The sequence below is a fragment of the Seriola aureovittata genome, chromosome 17 (assembly GCF_021018895.1).
Source record: "Seriola aureovittata isolate HTS-2021-v1 ecotype China chromosome 17, ASM2101889v1, whole genome shotgun sequence".
Taxonomy (NCBI): Eukaryota; Metazoa; Chordata; class Actinopteri; order Carangiformes; family Carangidae; genus Seriola; species Seriola aureovittata.
Genome location: NC_079380.1, coordinates 4,655,681 through 4,681,031, shown reverse-complemented (window position 1 = coordinate 4,681,031; position 25,351 = coordinate 4,655,681). Strand labels below are relative to the sequence as shown.

The 25,351-nt window shown below is 40.1% G+C and overlaps 1 protein-coding gene and 1 long non-coding RNA gene across 2 annotated transcripts in view; one reads left to right on the top strand and one right to left on the bottom strand.

The window, feature by feature from the left end:
• Window positions 1–15,116, top strand: part of LOC130185497 (uncharacterized) — a 49,775-nt gene extending 34,659 nt beyond the window's left edge. Inside the window, exon 4 of the long non-coding RNA XR_008830163.1 lies at window positions 14,351–15,116. This is a non-coding gene — a long non-coding RNA (uncharacterized LOC130185497). The remainder of the gene's footprint in view (window positions 1–14,350) is intronic.
• A 2,827-nt stretch (window positions 15,117–17,943) lies between these two features.
• On the bottom strand, window positions 17,944–24,345 carry cbx2 (chromobox homolog 2 (Drosophila Pc class)). Its single transcript, XM_056401981.1, has 5 exons — window positions 24,233–24,345; window positions 24,096–24,139; window positions 22,195–22,260; window positions 21,750–21,819; window positions 17,944–21,672 (listed from the first exon to the last, which is right to left on the bottom strand). Exons 1-5 carry the CDS (start codon window positions 24,302–24,304, stop codon window positions 20,323–20,325), a joined length of 1,602 nt encoding a protein of 533 aa, XP_056257956.1. The 5' UTR covers window positions 24,305–24,345; the 3' UTR covers window positions 17,944–20,322.
• Between the last annotated feature and the right edge of the window lie 1,006 nt (window positions 24,346–25,351).

The window sequence follows — 25,351 nt, the reverse complement described above, 5'->3', positions numbered from 1 at the left end:
AGAAACAAAAGAGGATTTGAGAATGAACTAGAACTCTTTGGAAGGAGATAACTCAGATGGATACTGGTTTTATTTAACAATGTGGTCAATAGCTCTCCCCTGGCCCCCAGTTAACCAGCCCTGTCTTATCACTGTAAAGCTGTCAGTCATACATCAGACCCATTACATGCTGATAAAGGAAGCAGCCAGATTCAGTAATTGAAGGAATCAGCAGCTGCAAACCGTTCTCACTCTTTCACAAACCCTCCCCTCCATTTGCAGCCCAGCAGGAGCTGAGCTGAACAGAGGAGCTAGATTACTCGACAGTGGAGGAAGCAGAGGCTGATGCTCCACATGTCTCAACCAGTGAATCTATGACACCTTTAAAATAGATTTGTTCTTTCATATGTTAGTGTTACAAAACAACCTACAGGCTGTTCACTAAAGCCTAAATCTCTGGTATATGATAAGTCTTTGCTGTGGGAAAAAAGTTAAAGATATACAGCAGAGTTACACTTAGAAGTGGAAACCATAGTTAATCCCTTGATGTGAAATCTAGAAACACAACAAGACTGAGCACTTCGCAGCAAAGATGGAAACAAAATCAGTTATTTATCAGCTGTAGATTAATATTTCAGACAATATTAAAACATCACAGACAGTTTTATAGCTTTAAAATCAGTGTTCGAACAACTGGATTTACAGTAAGTAAAATAGCAATACCAATAATCAATATAATAGAAACGGTCCTGCGTTCAAATTCTTAAGTAGTAGTACAGACGTATTAGCCTGTCGGCAAGTAAACGTACTCATTAAGACCCCTGTCAGTGAAATAATGTTATTGAATGACCATATGTGTAAACGTGAGCAAACATGCATACTGTTGGGTAAGGAAGTGCAACATGTTGTATGAACACATGTTTTTATATGTAAAATCTTAATCTCTTACGAACCAGCAACTGTAGCTGTCAAATAAATGCAGCTGAGTAGAAAATATAAATACTCACCACACTTCCACCCCTGATTGAACTAATCAACAGTGTATATACAATAGTTGAAATTAGCTCCTCCTCTTCTAGAGACAACATTAATCTGCTGCTTAATGCATCATTAATAATATTGTAATACTATATCATTCTAAATTAATATTCTGCATATTCATTTGTATACATGGGAACATTTTGCGATTAATACTCTCCTACTTTTACTTAAGTACAATTTTGAATGCAGAATCTGTAATTCTGGACTCAAACAGTGTGGTTCTGCCTCTTTTACTTTACCTGAATGTGCATCAACCACAGTGTGTGACATGTGCATCCTTTGGCATCAAACATCAGTGACTGCCTCACATCTTTTGGCATCAGGCCCCTTCTTCTCACTTTTCTACCAACACATTTTCACCTTTTCTACTGATCCTGAATCGGGTGAAGCTAATTAATCCCTTAAACTCTTGAACCCCTCGAAAAAAAAACCCTTTCTATAGTTTATACCAGCGTCACATATACTTTATAGTACATATCAGTTTGTTCCAACTCTTGATTAAAGCTATATGATGTGTATTTTTAATGGCTGCACCATCACGTCAAAAAGAAATATTGTAGATCTCTTGTGCTTTATTTTATTAGAATTTTAATATTTTTGGAAACTTTGGGATCTTCACCCTAAATCTAAAGTTCTGTGAGTTGGCCAAATAACACGAGTCTGTAAAGATGGAGCCACTGGTGGGTTTGGGAATTTACAGCTATAGTTTTCAATGAATTACTTTCTGTAATCAGTTTTACGTAGCTGCTTCTCTCTCATGCTGACTGAGACAACCCCCCCCCCCCCCTCTGTTCTTCCAGAGCCTCAGTTGGGTAGACTGTGGGGCACCAGAAAGCCTGTGTTTTGTTTTAGTTGTGTTTAGTCCATAATGATGCTCCTTAGCCTCAGAGCCAGTTCTGCACGTACACATGCAGCAGACAAATCCCTGTACCCGTCACCAGATAGCAACGTAAGGGGGGAAGATCTGTACAATACAGCTTAAACAAACACAATAAATAGCCTTTGATGTATGTGTGTGTTGGATCCTCAGTGTTTGACGGTGATCCTCTCGTCTTTTACATGATACTGTTTGTTCTTTTGCATAAAGCTCACGGTGGTCAGGCTTCACAGTTGACAAGCTCTGTGGATATCCCCCTATTTCAGGTGTTGTGTGTCATAGTCGGGTGTTAAAGGATTAGAGTATAGTCACTTAACAGCTGCGCTGGAAAATGTATCAGATAATAGTTTCTTCTAACATCTAATTTCTCTTATTTCAACCTGATTTTGTGTATTTTAAGTAGCAGGTGTCCTGTCCAGTCTATTTCTAAAGCTTTTAGGTCACTATAAACCCTTTCAGTATCTCTTCTGTGATTATTTTTATAACTACACTCAAGATTTTCCCCAATGGTTCTTATTCCTCTCAAAGTTTCTATCTTTCTTTCCCCTCTGTTTTTTTTCTGCTGTAGCACAGGCAAAGCGTTGACACCAGTCAGATGATTTGTGTGTGGAGTAATGCATGTTGACAGAGCGCTCGGTGCCTACTAATACCAGCTGCAGACTGGAGGATGCAGGGCTGCTAATGCCCTTCGTCACTTCTGAGCCGGCTCTCGGCTCCCAGCATCGTCGCTCAGCGTGGCGCTCCTCAGCCTCGACTGTCCAAAGATCTTTTACCCGACCCTGTAATGCTTTTAGCCAACAGCAATCCATTAACTTAATGATCTCTTTGGGTATGGGCTCGCTTTATTGCTTCTTTTTTTTTTTTTTTACTCCCTCCCCCTTTAACCTAATCAACTTTATTTTTTTCTCTATGCAGATATTCTGAAGCCAAAACATTGTTGCTGATTAAATTCTCCTACAGGGTTCAGATATTTCACTGATCAAAGCAAACTTCTCCTTGTTAGTTTTGCCAACAATATCAAACACAAGTCATTCATTTTTCATTACAGATGATAAAATTACTTTTAATAACGTTCACTGGCTCATTAATAGGCCAAAGGTAGCCTCTGTGGCACCTTCATTACGAATACAATAATAAGCCGAGCATGCCAGTTCAGTTTGTAAAAGTCAGACTGCTTAGCGATGTTTATGTAGCGAAAATGACAAATTTCAAATAATGCTGTTAAACAGTTGAGCACATGAAAGGATGTGCTGTAATGATGGGGTTTGAGAGCTCTGAATACACTTTCACCACTGTACTTGGACCACAGCTCTGTAATAAAATGATACACAAAGTTTTATGCAGTGATGAAAGCCGAGAAATACCTTTTGATCTTCTGGTAGCTCAGAGAAACTTTTGACTTGCACTAGATATAGCTCTAAGACACATTGCATATAAAATATCATTTAAACTTAAAAATCCAGGAGTGAGTCAAAATTTAACCGAGTGACTAATTCAAAGGTGTTTAAAAGTAATTTGGAAAGTATGACAGTGAACTGCTGCTATCATTCATCGACCAGTAATTGCGATAGTTTTAATGTGTATGCAGCGCATTTATGCTTGCTATGACCTCAAGCTATAAAACTATTAATGTTTTTCATTTGTTTTACATTCTTTAATAGAGTCTTTATGTTGGAAGTAAAATGACTTATTACTCCAAAGAACAGTGACCCAAAGGTGCCTCCATCTTTTTGTAGTGTAGAAAAAGTTCAAATTTTCAGAAGATACTATGTAGTAAGTTAATTCGGGGTAAATGTGTAGTAAATCAACAACTACAAAAAAAACATATCCAGACATGAAGTGACTTTTGCTCAGTTGTCACAGTGATACCTCAGTTGTGAAGTTGACATCATGTGACTCATGTGATGGAAGTGACTCTGTCCACTGAGGAAGACTGAGATGCAGATGAAAAAGTAGTGATTGGAATTTGAGTTTACAAGATCAAAAATGTAAATTTGTGTATTTCATGTTGTAGAATGAGTGTCCATAAAGAAAATGTGCATATATATATAGAAATATATATATATATATATATATATATATATATATATATATATACAGTATATAAACAAATTTAATCAAAAAGATTTAGCTTCTGGTTCATGTGACTACAGACAGCGAAACTTCTTATATTTGGTTTTGAATCCGTGAATTGAAATTTGTCATAAACCTGTCTGACCTATTTTTAACTTACAGTTCATTAGTATTTCACAGCTTGTTGGTGTAGACAAGCGCTGCTTTAATGAGCTGAGGGATGTGTCTGCATACATCTATCACTATGATCAAATATAAAGAAGTTTCATTCATTCACTGTCCAGATGTCCAGCTGTGGCTGCAGCAGAGGCCTCAGGGAAACGTCCCTGAATGAAGCCAGGTGTTCACTCCCGGTGGAACAGGGAACAGCTGTTTCTGTTGTTCACACGGCTCAGATATGAACCTGTTGCTAGGTTAAAGCCTAATTTATTTTCCTCCATTTTTTTTTCATTTTTCTTTATTCTCATATAGAAGCTTTTTATGCTAGTACTCCTGCTGAGTAAGACCAGAGCCCTTTAGATAAGAGTTACAACAGCGAGGAGGTCAAAAGAGTCACTTATTAAAAAACATTAACTACAAACTACAAACAACCATTTTCTACATACTGTCTAATCATCCATCTAGTCTGTTTTCACACACGTCAGCAAGTACATTCTATTCATCTTTTAATTTGCTGGATAGTAAATGTAGTGTTTATATCCTGTAATAGTTATTCCTAAATCAAAAATGTATAGATGCTACAGCTGTGGCTGTTTTCAACTTCTTACCTCACAAAAATGCTTTTAACACCACAACTCTGCAGCGCCGAGGTGTAGAAGTATTCAACATCCCACTGTACACCATTGCGGGTCAAAACTGGCCTTATACAGTCGATGGAAGACCAGCAGTTGGTTTCAGTTGTGTTTTCTTGAAGATGCTGATGATACTTCTCTTCCTGTCATGATAAAGTGTTTTATCTTCTTCCGATTTGTAATCACCATCATTGAATCTGTTGTCTAGCACTGGTGTGACCTCAAAGGCCAACTCCTGTCTTCATCCTGTGCTGAGACTGTGTTTAGCTTGATGCATAGATGTGCACCTACATGCATAGTGAGTGAGATCTTCAGGTGCTAGAAGCAGTTTAAGGGCTCTGAAACACCAAGCTCTCAGTCAGCCTTTTATGCCACATTGGGCAATCAGTCCTGTTACACCTTTCGGTTTAGGACTGTTGGTCAAACAGAACAAGACCTTTGAAGATGTCAGCTTAGACATTTTCCCACCACTGCTCAACATTTAATGAACCAAATTTTTAATCAGAAGAAAATCGGCAAATAAATCGACATGTTTGAAACATCATGACATCGCACCCTTCTCTGTATGACAGCAGGCTTTTTGTCCCACCTTTGTGTGCTTTTTGCCTCCAGTCGTGCTTGGATCTCACAATATAAACTAGACTGTTTCAACCCTACTCAAGCCCTAAGAGATCCTTAAATTTATGAATCCACAACAAAAGCTTATCGCTTCTTCGTCAGTTCATGGCCTGACTTTGAACCAAATCTTACTGATGTCTGTTTAATACTGTCCGGAAATGTCATTTAGGGTTTGATATTTCAACTGGTATTCTACTTATATCTTTTATTTTCACTCTATAATTGCTTTTTTTTACTTAAAGTATAAATGAAGTTACAGAAATCAGCGAGCATTAAATATCAGGAGTGTTTGTGGCTGCCGTCCTCTGAAAGGCAGACACGTCCTGTCAAAAGTTTTATTTGTTTGGTAAAGGATGCTGTTTGGCGTGGGGCCCAGTTCATTGTGCTCTCCCACACATCAGATAATTGGAGGCTTTTGAAATATCCTCTCTGCTGCTGGTGCTGTTCCCCGTCCTGGTCACGATGTTCAAACTGAGATGCATGGCAAGGTTGATGTTGATTTTTCCAGCATTTTTGTCCGCCGTAAATTTCACCGAGCTAGGTTTGATGACTTGTGGGTGGTGATCCTGCTGTTTGATGTCCAGAGCTCGTTAATCCAAACCTCATATGGTATGCAAGGTCAGACCCTACTTTGATGTGCACGGGCCGGCTCTGCCAAGTCTGCAGAGTCGAGAGGGCACTGTTCGTTTACGAAAGATCAGGAACCGTAGCAACCCTGACACATTTTGGCTTTTGTCCATCAACTACTGTGAGGATGAGGTCTGGTTTGTTAAAGGGGCCCCTTAGCTCTCCTGCTGCTGAAAGCGCACACATGAACATTTCCTGAGAAGCTGAATCGAATACAAATCATTTCCCAAACACGCAGGGTAATTGGAGGAATGTGTGGAACTTTCATGTTTTCCTCAGGGAGCCACCAATACAGTTTATAAGATGAAAGCTCCATGATAACATATAATACATATACAAAATATCAGTGTTCTGACCCGCTGCTTCCTTCTCCATTTGTTTTTTACGATGAAGAAATTGCACTTATTTCTCACATGACAACAAATAATGATTTAACAATTTGGTCATTTTGGGTGAAGAGTTTAGTCTCATGCCTTTTTTGCATCTTTGGTTCAACCTCCTTGGAAACACAGAGGAATGATTAGAAACAGTGTGTTTGTTATGTAAAATAAAGCAACAACAGCCCCCACTTTGCACCCAGCGCAGGAATTCAATGCAATTAACTCTTGAGCGTTGCATGTAAATATGAAGGTTTGGGGCTCGGCGGGCAGGCCGGCGCTCACTCACTCACAGGGATCGTGGGTCTTTGTTGTCCCGGGGCTTTGGCTGGCCGCCACACTGCCTCAGTTGGCGGCACTTAGCTATAATTTTCTCACAATGGCTGGCGTGTGAGCCGTCCATCATTCCTCTCCCGTGTCTCCCTGCTTCTTCCAGTGCAAACCCCCCCCCCCCCCCCCCACACACACACACACACACACACACACACACACTCCACTGGCACCTCTCGAGCGTCAAGCACATTCAGGTTTACCCACTCCCGCTTGCATGTCAAGTCTTTGCAATCATCCTGTCATCTTGCAACTAAACAAGCCGCTGAAGGATATTTATTAACTTACTCTCATTGCACTTGGCTGTGATTTGATCAGATGTTAACTATCTAAAGAGATCATTTCTTGAGGTTTGTGAGATTCTCAGATGAACTGTAGGATGGATCTCTGCAAATTGTTTCCAGACCCACCGCTTTGATTCAGCTTCTTACCTACAATAACTTCAGAAAGTACTACCAAAGGACTGTTGCTCTGCTGATATTATTCTGGGCTCCTAAAATACCATTCAGTAGTCACTTCATACCAACAACAACATGATACTGGAAAAAAGTCAGTGTGAAAAGGAAGGGCCCACAAGATTGCTGCAGAATGTCTTTTTTCCTGGAGTTGAAACAAATTCTAGATTCGCAAACTTAAATGGTGTAATGTATAATCAGTGGTCAGAATCATTCAGTCAGTCATGATAATTATGCAACAAATTATTCTTAAAAATGCACATTTCTGGCTGACATTTCTGTCATTTAGGTCCAATGTGTTAGGAGTAAATACAAAAGGCCAGGAAATAATATCCGTAAGAAAGATACATGAGAGGCAACAAGAAGCTGTACAGGAATATTATATATTATAGGTACACGATATGACAGATATTACGGCATATAGCGTAAAGCAACCAAATATTAAGAAGCCTGGAGGAAGCTGGAAGCCTCTCGTCCTGTAGGATTTGTTTTGTAACCAGAATCTTGTCCTACAGTCTTCAGTTTTTAGCCAGAGGTCTCGGTTGTGGATGGTTTCAGGACGATTCACAATGGGCTCTTGGCAACCAAAGCATGATAGGAAGCAAGGTGTTTGGGAAATTGGGGATATGTTTGGCAGCTTTCCTGGATAGGCTCAGCTGGAGTGTTTGTCTTTCTCTCTTTTCTGCGAGTGTTGAACATTACATGGATACACATAAATGTTAAAACAGCTTCAGTTTTGTTATAGAAGAATTAAGAATGGTTTATATGTGGGAGAAGAGCCACCACTGGTAACCACTTACAGTGTTGCCGCTGTGTGTTGGCAGCCGCATTGTGTATCTTTGCATCATGTCTAGCAGTGTGGCGATGGTAGGATGGATGCTTTATGAGGGACTCATGCTTTTTGTGAAAATGTATCCCCTCCTAAAGTTTGAGAGAAAAGTAGCAACTGTGTTGTCTTGGCAGAATTTGCCTTTTACTTCCTCACATATCATCACTGGGACCTAAATCACCACCCAGTGTGGATTCCTTAACATAAACTAAGGTAATATTTTCTATTAAGATGCAAAGTATTGACCAATGGAACTGAGGGGATCAAATCTCGCTCAGCTTGGTGGCATACATCATAATGCTTCAAGTCCGCAAAACTGGTCCCAACTCCGTGCTGTTTGGGTCCAGGGGCAGAAGGTAAAGTTGCCACAAATAGTGAAGAGGAAGGTCAAAAGACAGAAGAAACTTACACAGGCCCTTTGTTGTTTCACTAATTCAGACGTGCTGCCTCTATTACATAAGCAGTGTTACCAGAAGTTCAACATAAAAAAGGTTATCAGGGGCAAAAGCCCTTAAGCACCACAAACTGAGACAAAATCATCTTCACGTCTCCATCCTGATGAAGGAGCAGCGTCATTAACACGCCTGTGGGTTGCTGATATAATTGCATTCTGTTAAGGTGCTGCACAAACATGTCACATAAATACTTCATGTTTTATGGGCAGGACGGGCCCCTAGTTCAGGCATAATCCCAGGTTTTACCAGTGACATAAATGTCTTGATTGTGTACATCTCACTTATTGAAAAAAGGAAAAACATGAACAAATGAATGAATGAATGAATGAATGAATTGATACTCATTCTACACAAATTTGGTTTTTAAGGCATTTCTCATGTTATTGTTCATCACAAATTAGTTCCAGTGCAGAACTTTTTTTACATTCTGCTTGTTTGCAAATTAAATAAAGAAGATACTTTCCAGTCTTTAAACTAAGATTAGCTAAACGCCTCACAGTTCCAGTTCCATACTTAACAGCCATAAGATTGGTGTTGAGCTTCTCATCTAACTCTCGGAAGTAATGTAATGTCCCAAAAAGTTGAATTATTCATTTAAAGTAGATGATTTCTAGGGTACAAAACCTAAAAATCACTTAAGCTTTCGTTAAAGGGATGTTTGACCTCACAAAGCCTCGGGTCTTGAGCCTTTTCTCTACCTATTTTTTTGATCAAGACAATCTGTTGCTGCCTTAGCAGAGAGAGAAGAGAAGAAGCTTATAAAAGAGAAACAAGGGAAGCAGGCGGTAGAGGAGGGAAGACTGAAGATTTATCATCCAGCCATGGAGTGGAAAGAAGTGCTGCTAGTCTGGAGAGTGGGTTTCCACTTCACTTTAATTTGGTGTGAAGTGTTTAAGACACACGAGTGTGGTTTGGGGAGATAAATGGGAAATCCAGGCTTTTTCCGTCGAGACTGACACCTCTCAGTTTTCTGATCTATAATTAACTCTCAGTAGTATTTACCACAGTTAGTTGTTGACAGGTTTTTAGTGGTAATTTGCTGCATGTTGATTCAGTATTTGAAGTGTGTCTTGTTTTGGTTTTTTTGTTTTGTTTTTTTGTTTGCCAGTGAAAGTTTCTTTTTTTTTTCTTTTTTTCCTAACACAACTGGAAGCCATCAGTTCTCATTGAGGGAATATTAATGACAGCTGCAGCATTCTGAACGGTATGAAACTGCATTGAAGGGTACGTCAGGGGATATCTGCCATCTAGTGGTACAGATGTGTGCAGATGTTTTCTACAGTTCTTTCAGATCCTCCTCTGCTTGTCTTAGTGACAATGGATACAGAATGGAATCTGCCACACTCCTGTGGTCCGTGATTAAAAAGCGCAAGTGTTCAGCATGTTAACTGGGACTAATATTAGCACTGGATGAGCTCAGCTTTTATCTGATATTTTTAGATCTAAGAGTAACACTGAGGAAACAGTTTTGACTTGGTAAATAAACAGCTCAAGATATTTTCTTCAAAATATTTAAAGGTCTATATTTTACACTTCGCCTGTGTTTTTGATCCATAAGAAGATATATTTGGCTGTAAGAACCAAAAAACCATCTCAATGTAGTTTTACATCTCCTCTCTCAGGCTTCTCTCTGGAGCTCTAGTAACAACAGGTTGGTGAGCCAATCGGAAGAGAGGAGACTTTGAGTTTCTCTACTGATTGGCTGACTCTTTTCTGAGTGATTGAATAAAAATATAGCAGATTTCAGGTAAACACTCAAATCTTGTAAGGTTGGATGGTGGGTCCAGGTGGGCATGGCTTGCGGCATGGCTGAGAGCGGTGACTGCTTTCTTGTGACATCACAAAGTTACAGATGTCCTGATGGCTCTTTCTAAGGTTCAGTTTCTGAATACAGGCTGTGTGCATTTCTCTGTGGACTGAGCGCTTTGATAGTATGACAGTATTAATATAGAACCTAGACCTGACTTTTAATCAAAGAGCACATGAACATCTACCTTTATACTATATGGGGCCTTTAATCAACCTCAGCAACAAGTTTCTTTATTTTTCTTTATTTAATCACCTTACATTTACAATTTTCAAGACACTGCACATGTCTGTGTGTGTTTTGAAGACAAAACCTTTGTGTCGGCTCTGAGAAACCTGCACTAAATGACTCGGTTCTCATATTACGAGGTCATTGGCACATTAATGGCTGTTCTATTACCTTAGCATGTCAACCTGAAGCACTGCTTACCGTCTAAGAAGAACCCAAGGAGCTGCATGAAAATGATTACACTGCAATTATACCAGCCACTTTGTTGCGACTCCTCACTGCCCAGCTGTCTGCTGCCTGCTGCCAAGAAATGGATTAGTTTCACCGCTCCTCTAATAAGACTGTTCGACCAACAGCGTGAGCCCCAATAAATGAATGAAAGCTGCAGATAGGGGGACAGAAGGAGATTAATATTGTCAGACCGTGGTGTGTCTCTTCATCCAGTCATAGCTGGAAAACTGGCAGAAGCGAGGGGCGATTCTCATTATCTCTGAGGAGCAGCGAACAGCCAGAAGACTCTCACCACGATCAAAACCTGTCAAACATTCTCACACAGGACAGGACAGCGTCAAACAGAGTGTTTTGTATCCCCAGAGGGCAGAAGTACAACCCAGGCGGTAATAAAACTCAGACAGACCATGTTGGTCCTGTAAACGTAATCTGCAAAGTGTTAATTACAACCTGGCGCCTCTGTGAAGCTGTGTGTGCTGGAAGTCAGCTGAGTCGTCAGCGGCGTCCTGATCTCCTTCCTGAACAACACGGCTCGAGCCATGGCGACAGCCTTGGAAACGAGATTTTCTCTCTGCTGGGGATCCTGTTTGAATGGGCTGCTTTAAACAAATTAAGAGCCGGTCAGATGCTGTGTTTGTGTGACCCCCTTTCTCCTCAGGGGTGAGGGGGTAGGGGGGGGTGCAGCCAGAAATCCTGTGTTGTTTACTGTCATTCATGTGGAGGGTCGAGGGTTTGTGTGTTTACCACACACAACTTCTCACAGATGACACTCAATGAAAATGCTCTTTAAGCTGCATTATAGCCCACACAGCAGTGAGAACCCAGGGCTGTAGAGCTGCAACGATCAATCAATTAATCGATTAGCTGATCAGCCATAAATTAGTCTACAACTATTTAGATAATTGATTCGTTTCCCTCATTATTTAAGCTAAAAAAAAAAGCTAACATTTCTGTGGCCTCAGCTTCTCCACTGTGAAGATTTGCTACTTTTCTTTGTCATGTATGATAGTAAACTGAATATATTTGGACAGTTTGTCAAATACAACAGAATTTTCAAGAGTCTCCTTGGATTTTCTCAATTTTTCTCACTTTTCATAGACAATTAATCAATCAATCAATCGAGAAAGTAACCAGCAGATATACAGACAAATAAGACAAATAATCATAACTTGCAGCCCTACATGGCTGGTCTTTTAGTTTTTTTACTTTACCTCGACTGTTTCTGATCATTTACATCCACCAGCTTTCAGCTCTGCTTTATCCTGCAGAGCATGAAAAGCTGTTTTTATGCTCTCACTGTGGTATTCAGGAAATTCATCCTACCTCTCTTTGGTAAGACTTAATTCAGATATGTCTCTCTCTGTCTACCTCTCTCTCTCTCTCTCTGTAGCCCCACAGGACAGGTTTCAGTCAATGAGCCCCTCTCTCAGATTTTTGTTATTTTGTTATTGTGTAATGGGCCTCCGAAGGTTGATGGATGGCTCCTCTACAGGTCTCCCTGAGGAGCAAACCTTCTATCTAGACATTAATCTACTGCTGTGAGACAGACACGCTTGTTTAGCTAGCACAAAGCCCAGTAAGCTGTTGTCTCTGAGAAAAAGCTGGCCGTCTCCAGAGCCACTGGAGGCTGCGATGGCTGGAGCCAGAGTAATGACCTGTGAAATTCACCGATAGAGTTGTCCTGTTGCACACAGGTCCGCCAGCACCAGGCCTTGTTTGCGGCCTGTTGCTGATTTATCAGTGCGCCTCTCCTGGTGCCACTGGCTTTATGCAGTTTTATGTGGGTTGACCAAAGGTCAAAGAAAAATGAATGCTGTATTTGTGAATGTCAGGGCATGGAAAAATCTGTATAATATGATCTACTAACTTGTTTTGTTCTAGCAGAACAACATGTAACTTCTCTGCTGAGAGGCATTTAAAGAAAAAAGCTACACCATAAGTTGTTGTTTCTAAATGATTCGATTTAACTGTCAGTATTTGAGCCCCTTTTCCACTGGTGTATTATAGCAATGGTTTCAAATATTTACACTGCTCTGTCCTGTGGAATAGTCAATGTTTTCTCTCCTCCTCAATCAGATTAGGATGTGAGTCTGAAAGTTAAGGAGAAGAGCCTTTGAAGGAGGTAAGGAGAGTAGCTGTGTCTTCCCCAGAGCAGATTATACAAAGATCAGAAGGGCAAACTTCCTGCTGGCACCTTCTGTCTGGTAGATACAGTTTGACTTTGTTACCTCAGCTTCACAGCAGAGGGAGATTCCTCCTTGTTCCTGCCCTGTGGGTGTTAAAAGAAACTGCTCGCTGGGAGAGAAACAGGTTTTCGTGTCAAAAACTGCTTTTGTGCAATAACTCCTCAGTCTCTTTGTTGTACTGCCTTCTTTCTTACTTTTTATTTTGGTATCTTCTGCTCTCTTTGCTCTTTCAAGTGCTTTGCCATGTTGTTATTACTTGATCATTAGTGTTGTTATTTGACACCAACTCTGAGTCACAGCATAATATCTGAATAATCGTTAGTGAGTCTGCAGCCAAGCCAGTGGCTGTGTGATGCTACAGTACAGTGGTGTTTTGTGCAAAATGCTAATGCCAACATGGTAATTTGCTGATGTTTATCAGGTATAATATTTACCATGTCCACCATCTTAGTTTAGCATGTTAGCATGCTGTCAATTGCATATTGGCACTAAACACAAAGTTCAGCAGAGGCTCTACTTTACTTTCAGGTACAGTCTTTCAGTTATTTGGTCGTGTATCATCACTGTGGTCCATCCGATATTTGTCAAGATTTCAGTCATGACCAAAGCTGTGGACTGAGCAATATGCTCATCCCTAGATCCATGCTGCTAGTGTGGTCAATACTAATGAATGTAAACCATGCTGGCTCATACACAAACATGGGACCTAACTCATCCTTTCTTAAACTTCCAGCCGGCATCTGCATTATCAGTACCACATTTCTCTGTCTGACAAACACTGAGATCACAGTGTTTGTATCACACACATTATTAATATGATTTATCTGAGTCTCCCTAAATTGCAATAAATCAGTTGTAGTTATCAACTAGGGGAAGTGAAAATATTAGTCTTATTGTAAAATCACTGTAGTTGTTGCCTGCAAAAGCTCATTTGTTTTAGAATTCCTTCAGTTAGTTATGCATGGATTTATACTGGAATAAAATATCTTGGGTTTGCTTGTAAATTATAACATTTCCTCTAAATCATTCCCTGCTCATGATCCCCACAAGGCTAGAGCTCTTTTTTTTATTAGCTTTAAAGTGGCCGACTCTTTCAAATATCCTCCTGTTGGAGCTGAGAAAAGCAGACAAGCTCTGACTGAAGCTCCAGCCTTTTCGGTTAAGTCCAGAGTCACTATAAATTATCAATCTGTTTTATCTTTTCTGCATCAAGTTGCCAGCTCAATAATTCAAATCTCTCAATAAATGTAGTCAATTGAAATGTTTATTTATTTTTTCTACTCTGTCATTTTATATGCTAAAGTTAGGTTAATTCTTTTTGTACAATATGGCTCTGACACATTTTACAGGTAGCTGAGTGGTGATTGAAAAAGTGTTTATGGAGCCAGGATGACATCAGATACCGTGACTAATCAATAGGTTTCTCCCTGCCTGCTTGCCCTTCAGGTGTCCGTGAATTCAGAGGGAAGGAGGCGGAGTTCATCTGGTGTAATAAAAGTAAGCTTGGAGGAAAATGTGACAGATGTGGAGGCCTGTGCCAGTGAGAAAAGCGAGAGTGGGACTGTCAGACATGTCGACTCCGGCGTAGTGATGGATGGAGAGTGAGGTAAGACAGATGACATCGTCTGTCTGAGGCCATGTTGTCATAGCGGAGGATTGCCGCTTGTCTTAACCTCTCAATATCAGAGAGCAAACTGAAGTTTGTTTACACTGCTCCAGTGGAGTGATTTAGAATGAGGGGCAAGGGAGACGTGGGTGTAGAAGGTATGCTTGCTGGAGGGTCGGATCAGGTTTCTAAACATTCCCTTTGAAATCGAATAGCAACCATCCCAGGCGTTTTAAACTCAACCAGCCCCGTTTAGTTACAATCCTCAAGGTAGAGAAGAGTCCAAACACAAATACAAACAGAAAATTGAGTATCAATATAAGTATTGGCCTTTAGTTCCCCATATTAGTCAACATCCAGCCTGGATTCTGGCTACTGAAAAAAAAATGAAAATATGAGTGAATTACTGTCTCTAGTTTGTTACAGAACCAGAATAAAGCAATAAAAAAACAAAATATCATAGCTGTTATAATTACAGAGACGCACTAAAGTGTGCTAAATAGAAGACCTTTTGACAATACTTTGTTTTGTATCAGTAATATGGATGATTGTCTCCCTGTGGAGGTATGTCAGAATTTTTCTGCTAACAAAAAGGTGAGTAAAATGTGTCCCTCATCATGTCTTTTGTTGCATCCTTTGTATCGGCTGTTTACTTTCAACAATGCATCGTGGAAACAGCTCATATCTCGCTTTTAAACAAAGGCCAAAGTGAAGCAAAGAGCTGATTGATTTACAGCATCTTGTGTTGCTAAAACAATAAGACGTCCTGGGGAAAAAAACAAAAACATCCCCGGAGATGAACTTGCTGAACACTCTTCATAACAACATGGTTTGGGGTGTGTGTTATTGCGATGGAAGATGGATTGGAGTCTGTCTTGTTTTGCCAGGAGTCAGGTGTGGGGTGGGTGGATGGGGGGTGTCGGGGATTGGCACTGGGGGTGAAGTGGGGGTTTAGGCTCATTTCCAACCCCGGCCTGAAGTCAGAGCTGGGCTGGGTTGTTGGATGTGTGTGTGTGTGTGTGTGTGTGTGTGTGTGTGTATTGGGTAGGGGGGGTGTGGGGTTGGGATTACACTGTCACACTGTTCATACTGTTTATGCATACCAGGCCACTGTGAGTGCCTCTTTGTCGCGTAAGTGTTTACTTGAATTTATTTTGGGAGAATTCCACATGACTGGGACGGGGATCTCTATAAATTATGGAATCGAGCGCTTTGTGTAATGATAACTTCTGTCAGTTAGTCAGGCTGTGTGACAGTGTTTTAAGAGTATGTAAATACAGGGGTGGTGAAAGAGGGAGAGGGGCGTCTGTGTGTTGAAAAGTGCTGTAGACTTTCTTGTTCATTTAGTCTCTTCAGCAGAACAATAACAATGTGTTCAAATGAGCTCCTTACACATCTTTCCTCCTTTAGTTTATGCTACGTTACACTTCAGCTCCCCTGCATTTCAGCAGAAAATATTGTACTTGTATTTTACAGATTCAATTTTACATAGAAAAATATGATCAGCTTATAGAATATAATGCATTGTTACAGACTGAACTAGCCAACAATAGCTCTGCGTCATCTGTCATAATAATCCCACACTATGTATAGAATAATGCAACCCTGAAAATGGTCTTTCTGCATCAAGAATACTTTAAATTTTCTATTTAGATTTACTTAAGAAAGGTTTTGAATGCAGGTGGTAACTTGTAAAGAAGTAAAATATCTTAATACTTCTTCCATAACTGCTCAGAATAAAATATGTCTTGCCTGTACGTGTATAACTGAGCTTATACTGACTGGTTATATTCATAGGGACTGAGCACTGCTAATGTATGACCCATATAGCCACCATAAACCTTGAGATTACCCTGCATTAGAGCGACGCGATCTCTTCATCCAGATCAACAGGTACCTACTAATTATTTTGCCATTAATTACATACCATTTTTTCCTTTCATTAACCGATTAATTGTTTAGTTTCTGAAATGGCAATCAGTTAAACAGAGAGAACACTTTTCTTATCCGTTATGGTTACAGGTCATGCATACTACAGGCGGGTCAAGTGTGACACTAGCAGCCAAGGATTAATACAACAAAACGACCAGTGTCGGTGACTGTCTGCAGCTGAGGATTGATGGGAAACTGTTGAAACCATAGGAAAGACTGGCTGTATTGTCCTCTGTTCTGTCAGAGAGCCTTTTCTGCTTTTACTGAGAGATTATTAGATTTGAACACCTAAGTGCCAAATCAGAAGCCGAGTTATTCTGCGGTTGCCTCCAGCCCAGAACTCCTCTGTTCTCAGTGGATACCACAAGTTTGTGGGTTAGAGACACAAGGTTTTGCACTGCCAAGCCATACACACACCCCATACCTATACAGACCTGAGGCAAATCAAATGGAATGAGAGGCTGAAATTGAATCACTGGTCATATAGTGAAAGCGTTTCCAGTGTTAACAAGATCATCAGATGTGGATGTAGTTGAATCAGAGGACATGTACACTCTCTGGGCAAGCAGAGTAGAAACTGTGGTTGTAGATAACTCAAAAGTTGAGCCACTGATGACAAACAAAACAATGAGGTTAATAGGCGTCATTGTATGTCTTTAAATGCAAGTATATGTTGTTGTGCTGTCATTAGAGAGGAAATTGTATTTTTGTATGTATAAGGAGCTTTTAAAGTGAGAAAATCAGAAAATTGGCACTTTGTTTGATGTCTATGATGAGACACATTAAGTTTCAGGATTTCAGTCTCAAGTGTGTAAACTAACAAATTTTATAATTATGGTTAATTAAGAAATTGAAGCGCTCTTGGGTGTCTTCACCTTCAAGTACAACAGCACCATCTAGTGGCTTTTACCGTAGGCTACATGTTTCCATGAGGTGTAGTGGAGGGTCTTGCAGTGGAGATAGTGATAGTAGAAAGTCCTAATGACTGGTTTTCTGTCATTGTGTTTCTTCCTTAATGGATGAGTGTTACTTAAGTGACTTTTTAGCAGCGGTGCTAGTGAGGACTGATACTACACTGCTTCAGAGAGAACAAAAGATGAGTTATGACATCTTCTGTTGGTGAACGTCCCATCGGCATGATAACGGTCGGTGGTACCATCTGAAACGCCAGATATGTTCTGACTCACCTATGCTTAATGCTAACATGCTGAATGTAGGGCTGCAACTACAGATTATTTTCACTATCAATCTGTTTATTTATGATTGGTTAGTCTGTGAAATGTCAGCAAATAGTGAAAAATACCAATGACAGGAACCCAATGTTATGTCTTCAAACTGCTCGTTTTCTCCTACAGTACAAAACCCAAACATACACAATATATTTTGAATCTATGATGTATAACAGACAAAATCAGATAATCGTCACCTTAAAGAAGCTGGAACCAGCAAGTATTTGGCTTTTTTGCTTGATAAATTACTGTAAAGAAACCAGAGTCAGACATAAGGTTGTACCATTTATTAGTCAATTTGACAAGCGGCACAATACAAGGATTGATGACACTGTCCTACCCTGAAAGGCTCTTAATTTGAAATAAATAGAGTGTAAAGAGAACAACATTCCATTGAAATGGTTAGTAGATCTAAAAAAAGACCATAACTGAAAGAAAAGTTCTTTCTTTTCATCGATTAAGAAAAGCAGATACCATTTATAAAAAATAAAAATAAAAAAAATTCATACAAACACCTTGCGTTACCCCATAGCCTATTACATGGTAGTGATAAGTGACATTGATTGAGCCTAGACTAATCTTTATCTACCGCCTTATGCATTTCTTTGACTTAAAAACTATACTGACAAGAAGAAACCAAAAGCTGCGCACTAACATTTTTCACCTGTAACACATGTAATATGAGAATGCACTCAGTATTTTTCAGATGATCCTGAATGGAAAGTACTTCTATAAGTTGAGCCTAAACCACTCTCATTGTTTCAATAAGGCATCAAATATTTGTCTGTTCCATACATGTGTGATAAGTCTTCCAGCAAGGTCTCCTTGCTGTTTCACAACAATATGGACCAAAAAAAGGTACAGTCCCCATGCTGTGCTCGAGGGGTACGCTTTTATTGAATAACCTGAAATTCTAGCTATCTTTGGGGTAATGCCTTTGTGTTTAGTCTTTGAGAGAAAGAAAGGCACAGTCTGCAAAGCAGGATTAGACAGAAGAGTTCAGTCGAAGTGCTTTGTTGCTGAACTCCTCTCAAGGGAGCAGAAAGTAGCGCACATTGTTGTGGTTTCTTTTCCGTTACATCAGATAAAGACCTTTTTTCTCTGGGAGGCTGGGCCTGCAGCTCCTGAACCCATGCAGGCGGGTGAAATGAGACGTCTGCAGCTGCATGTAAAGTAAAAACAAAACAGAAAAACAAAAAAGACAACCAAATCAAATGTGGTATTTCAGTACTAGAGATTTTGAAACACCAGTAGCAACAGACACAATGAAATCTGGCGTTATGTGGTCTGGGACAAACAATGCTGAACCGTTTATTGTCAAGCACTGTCCACGCCCAAACCTTTTCCCATTCCCCACTTTGAAAGCAGTTGCCTTAAGCAATCTCAGAGGCTCATGGGAGGCTTTGACAGATTGAGGGAGAAGCTTTGTCAGGTGTACTGTCCATGATCATCCAGCCATGTCAACACAAGCACTTATTCTCTGGCCTTTGTCAGTATTAATTACAAGTCTGAGAAGATTAAAGTTGCTGGTGAATACCTCATTGAAGGACAGAACTGATGCAAAGGCAGAAGAGCAAACCTCAGCCAGAACTGAGTCTTATCTGAGCACCAGGGAGGAACAGAGATACTGTATCTGACTCCCCACATGCTTCAGCCCATTTGGAAAACTGCGCAGATAAACTGGCTGCACTGTGGAATGAAGCTTCTTTTTGAGGCGATAAAGGTGTGCACAGTTCAACATCGCGTGGAACGCAGGTCCAGTTCTGATGGGAGTTTTTCCTAACATAGAAACAAAGCTGTTGTTCGAAAGCTGCAGCTCGGGCTGGTCGCTGGTACTAACACATGTCTATACAGCATGAAAACTCAATACATTAGAGCTATATAAAAACAATTATATGGACATAATATGGACACAATGATGGTATACCCTGGAGGGAAAGGTTTTCCTGTCCCATAAGAAAAGAATATACATTTGCAGCAAATGCTGAAAAAAAAACAGAGGTAGCTAATTTATGAAACATTAAAAAACAATACTATACTAAGAATTAAAAACTGGTTTACATTAACTATTGATATGGATTCACAACACATAATGACATATTATGAACTAAATGTCCGCCATCCTCAAAAGAAGCTAGCCCTCCTGCTCATGCCTACCTTTCATAATTTCTTCATTAAGTCATTCCTCTCATCTGCTTAGCTGTATGTTATAACACAGCAGATGGAAACACACAAGAGATCAATATGAATGCTAATATTTTGCACAGATTCAGCAACAATGGGCAACAGAGTTTTAGCTTGATATTTAAAAGATGAATATGAGAAAGTTATTTTTCCCCAGGACCCTGGTAACAATGCTGTGTTGGGATCTCTGAGGCTAAAAAGACTTGAGATTTGAGATTATCAGACTGTCACTTCCTGAACAATTTATAGACACGAGCAAATAAATAATCACAATCGATAACTGATGTCCTTTTTTTTAACGTAAAAATTAGTCTTTTACTAAAAGAAAATGAAGAGCAAATTGACTTCCATTCCACAATGTGTTCCTCAGGAATTCTCCAGCGAAAGGTTTTATCTAGTTCCTTCAGAACCCCAATCCTGTCTCTTTGATCCAAAGTCCATCTGGTTTGCAGTGTGTTTAATCCTTGTCAGTAGTTACGAATGCTGAAGAACCCAACACTGGTTGGAGACTCCTTGACTGTGACAGTGACTAGATTAGCAGTGACATCTGTTACAAACACATGCTCTATCAGACTACGCGTGGGCTTCCAGTCCTGGTTCTGGACTGCCACTGACGGATCCTGGCCGGTGTAGGAGGAATCCTGGTCGGAGTCTGAGCTGCTCTCCTCTTCACCTGTGCTCATGTCATTCATTTTGGCTTTCTTGCCATCTTTGTAGGCCGATCTTTCTTGTTGGCTCTGGACCTCCGTGGAGGATTTATGCACACTGTTCTTCTCCAGCCTGCCTTGGACTCTAGAGGTCTGGATTTCATTCGCCTCCTTGACTTTTTCTGCTCCAGGCTGGTTCTTTCTGGCTTGCAGTCTTCCAGGGGTTGCTGGACTCTTAGGATTATATTCCTGATTTTGTGTGACAGTAGTTTTCCTTGCTGGGTTTGTTGCATTTCTCATGCCTGACACTGGGGTAGTGCCATTTCCAGGAGCATCATTGCTTTGCATTGGTTTGCTCTGAAGGTTGAGAGGCTGAAGGCCTGAACCTTGATTGGAAGAGGCGTTCTTAGATGGTACAGAAGCCACTGTTTTGGTATTGGGTATCCGCTGCAGTGTTGACACAGGGCCCTGGGGTTTCTTTTGTCCATTGGGGGAGCTTAGTGTATGCTGAGTGGTTCCTTGAATGGGGTGTTTGGATGTATTCAAATTCAACGCTGCTACTCCTTTTGATTTACCAGCAGCTGCTTTCAAATCCAGACTTGTCCCACTGCTCATACTGGAGATGGACAGTTTACCCTCAGTGACATTCCTGCTCTGGCTGGATTTGTTCAGAGAGAGGGAGGCAGGTTGGACTGACCTGCCAGATCCCACAGAGCTCATGGAGTTTTTAACAGCCCCTCCCTGGGCGAGAGAACTCCGGTTCTGACTACCCACTGTATCCCTAGCAGAGCCCCGATGGAAACCCATGAAGGTGAAGCTTGCTGGATGAACAGGCTTTTTGATTGCTCCTGGAAGATCTGTATCTTTAGACGTCTTCAGGATTTTACGAGGGCTCTTGTTCTGCTGAAATTCCTTCACTTCAGGGGGCAGAGGTTTCCTGCTTCGTTTCTTTGGGGGCTCCTGTTTTGCAACGACAATCTGTGCTTTCTTCTGAGGGACGGGATGAAGGTCTCGTGTTCTGACACTTGGGGTTGCCTGCTTAACGCTGCTGTCTTCGTCATCGTCATCTGATGAGGATGAAGAGGAGGAGCATGAGGATGAGGAATCGGACGACGACGACGATGAGCCAGATGAAGAGCTGCTTGATTTTGGAGCTTCAGGCACATTTTCCTAAATAAAAGAGCAAACATTAGATAATTGTGTACTAAACCTTCAAAGAATGGCGGTTTGCTTTAGAATGTACTTACAAGGATTTTCCGTGGCCGTCCTCTTGGCCTTTTCCCTCTCTTACGCAGCAGGAGCTCCCTTTCTTGCTCTCTATAAAGAAAAACAAATTTCAACAAATGCTTAATGTGGTATTAATGAATATTCATCAACTATTGTTCAAGCTCCACGTTTGTAATGTAAAAAAAAAAAATCAGTGTTAATACAACCAACAAATTTAATAAAATTTATAAAAACTACAATATACTGTACATCAATATATACTATTTTGGTTATCACTAAGATTAGTTAGAATGGCTAAAAATGCAACAAATCTATGAACACGGGGAAAAAGTTATGGTTTGCACACAATTGTGCAAATCAATCAAAAGCATATCACTTAATGTGTGTTTGTTTCTTACAAAACAACTTTTAACTGTAACAAATTGACCACCGATTGGTGTGTTAATGCTAAAGAAGGAAACTCACTTCTTGTTGAATGCAGCCAACAGTCTTGGGTCAAGGATGTTTTCTTGGGGCTCCCAGCTGTTGTGTCTGAAATAAATTGACATAAGGAGTGTTACACATCGTGGTGTTAGTCAAAATAAAGAAGCAATGTGGCCCCTGTGAGATTAAATGTACCCTCCAGCCTCAGCAGTGAGCAGTAACAGAGGACTCTGTTGTTCCAGCAGCCATGAACTTACTACAGGCAAACTGTGAGTTATACTGTGAGACAAATTACAGAAGGATTGGCTGAGAAAGACCTTTTAAGATAGACAACAGGGCAAGAACTAAAATATAGTCCTTAACAGAAATAAAATTAAAACTATCATTTAGGACTGCTTTGTGTTACATAGAGAAATAGATGGTGCAGTGCAGCACTCAAAGAGCATTTCAGACACAGAGATCTGTGTAATAGCTATATCACTTATAAACTATATCTTAATAAGTAATTTGAAAATGGTAGTTCATTTAACGGTGTATTTCATAGAGCTGCATCTTTACTATTCTGAAAAAGACAATCTGATAATCACATCTGGTTTGCGCAGCAACTGGCCAGGTGTGCAGAGGTGAAAGATAAGTTGGAGAGATACATGTGTGTGAGGAGTTTTGGGAAAGTTTGGCTATTTCACTGAAAACCACATAAGGTACTTCCCAACTTGTTTCCCACAGCTGCCAGATCAGATTTTAGTTATTTTTTGTTCCACAATGAGCTCAGCTATGGTGAAACCCCAACTGCCCATCTCTGTAGAAAAACACTAACAACCCAGGAAGGAAGACCATTTTTAGATCATGGAAGTGCTGTGACATTTATGGGAAGTAGTGAGAATAAGAGGTTTGTTGTGGTTGTGCTGGCACAGCACAGAGTGTCGTTTAGATGGCAAAAACAACTTTGTTTTGCAGGTGTTTCTCTGCTGCATCTGTATGACAGCATTGACATGGCCCGGTGCTGTTTTCACTGAATTACTTGAGTCAGATTTGTTGCAGAAACAGACCTGAAAAGGTCATTGTGTTTTTTCTTTAAGTGATCTGAGCTACATGCATATGTAATGACCTCTCTCCTCATCACTTGTTGTTGAATGGCCCATTCTGATCAGCAGTCACCAGTGAAATAATCGACCCCCACCCTTTCCCTACACACACGCACGCACGCACGCGCACACACACACACACACACACACACACACACACACACACACACACACACACACACACATACACAAAGGATGTGGTTCTAACAGAAAGCCATGGAGCTGGCAGGCAACCGTGTGCATTGATGGTGGATTACAGCAACAATGTGGAGTGAACAGAAAGGGCAAATGACAAGAAATGAAGTCAGAGTGGAGCCTAACCAGCAGCGACACTAATGCAGTGTAAAAATAACTCATAATTCAAAATCACTTTTGAATTATGAGTTATGTAACGAATGTATCAGGGTATTAAGTGCCTATAAATCAAATATAAAACAGTCCTTGGAAATCTGAGTGCTTTGATTGTCGTGTCCGAGCCACACACACAAAAAACTTGTTTTCAGTCAGCAATTAAATTAGTTAAAAACCGCCATTATCTTAAAAAAATAGAGGAATGGAAATCCAGAAAGACGAAATTGATGTACTTTAAAAAGTATTTTCTCTTGCTTTCCGCTAAGTTCCCAAATTTGAGGTGTTATGAACAAAAGAAAGCCAATGTAAAGGCAGAATTGTGAGCTGTATTTGGAGAAACTGCCATAAGAAACGCAAACGAACAACACCCCGTCGTTGTTGTATTTTGGACTCGGACCTTTGAGAAAAAAACGAACGGTTTAGCTTCAACAGTTTCGCCAAAAGCAACAAGCGACACGTTGTTGTTGTTTTCATTGTTTCGTGCTGAGCAGCTCCACTTGTACTTACTTGGATGACCATCCCCTCCACTTCACAAGAAACTCCAACTTTCCCTGAAAGATAAACCAAAAGAGGAAGAACCTTTGTAAACACCCGCCAGAAAAATAAAAACGCGGATATACGTTGAGACGTTTTACAGCTCTAACCTTTCTCAGTCGTTTGTTTAAAATGCATTCGGCATCAAAAACCTGCTCTCCCACGGCGCTCAGTTCCTCCATGTCTGCCTTCACCCCGAATAAGAATCCTTTATCAAAAGACAAGAGCTGCGCCAAGTTAATGACAGTTACACTCCGACAGGGCCGGGTGTGTAGAGTCGTGCCTTCAAAATAAAGGTATTGTCAGTTAAAGCACTGATAATACTCGGTGGAAAATTGCCGTAGTGGAAATATAACTAAACAGGTCTGAAGAGGCAATAGCTGGATCTTTAAAAATCTAATCTAAAGTAATAATGTATGTAAATTGTATTATTAATTTGTTTGTTAATGATGGTGCTCAATTGTCAGTGTAATGTAAATCAGCCAGAATGCTAATTTGCCATCTGTTGTCCTTTACCAGATGCTAACAATGCACCCTAAAATAGAACTATATGTCTCTTATAAAACTGGGTTATACAATATAACTATCATACATAAAATAAAATAAAAAAAAATAATAATAAAATGTTGCAGTTGGTGGAATAAGCTCAGGCAAGTCCAGCAATGTCAGTTGGTATTGGCTTTATTAGTGAGCAATGTAGCCAGTATAACGATTGATTATATAGGTTAAATTTTGTAATGTAAACATTAGTAAGTAAGTTAATTAAAGTGATATTTAAATTAGCTAGAAGTGATGTGAATTAGAAATCATTTAAATATTCAAAATGGATAAGTGATTAATTAAAACTAATTAACACAATCATCTAATGAAAAGGATTTTTGAAGGAAATATATAGTTCAGCTATAAAATGTAGGCTTGCATCCACTGGTGGAAGCACACATGCTGAAATACATGTTTTGTATTACTGCATTATCTTCTTCGTGTAAAATTAAAACATAATCAACGTTTCTGCAAAAACATGAATTAGAAAAAATGGCATCCTCTTGTACAAACAGTGTAATTCTGGTATCTGTGTTAACGTATATTTTCAATTTAATGGAAAAAATATTACACTAGTGTGCAAGACTTCAAGTATAGTTTTATTTTGAAAATCGTAAACGGAAGTCCGGTGCTAGCGTGCGTAACTTGACACCATTACGCGAAGAGAGGCGGGTAACTGAGAATGTGGT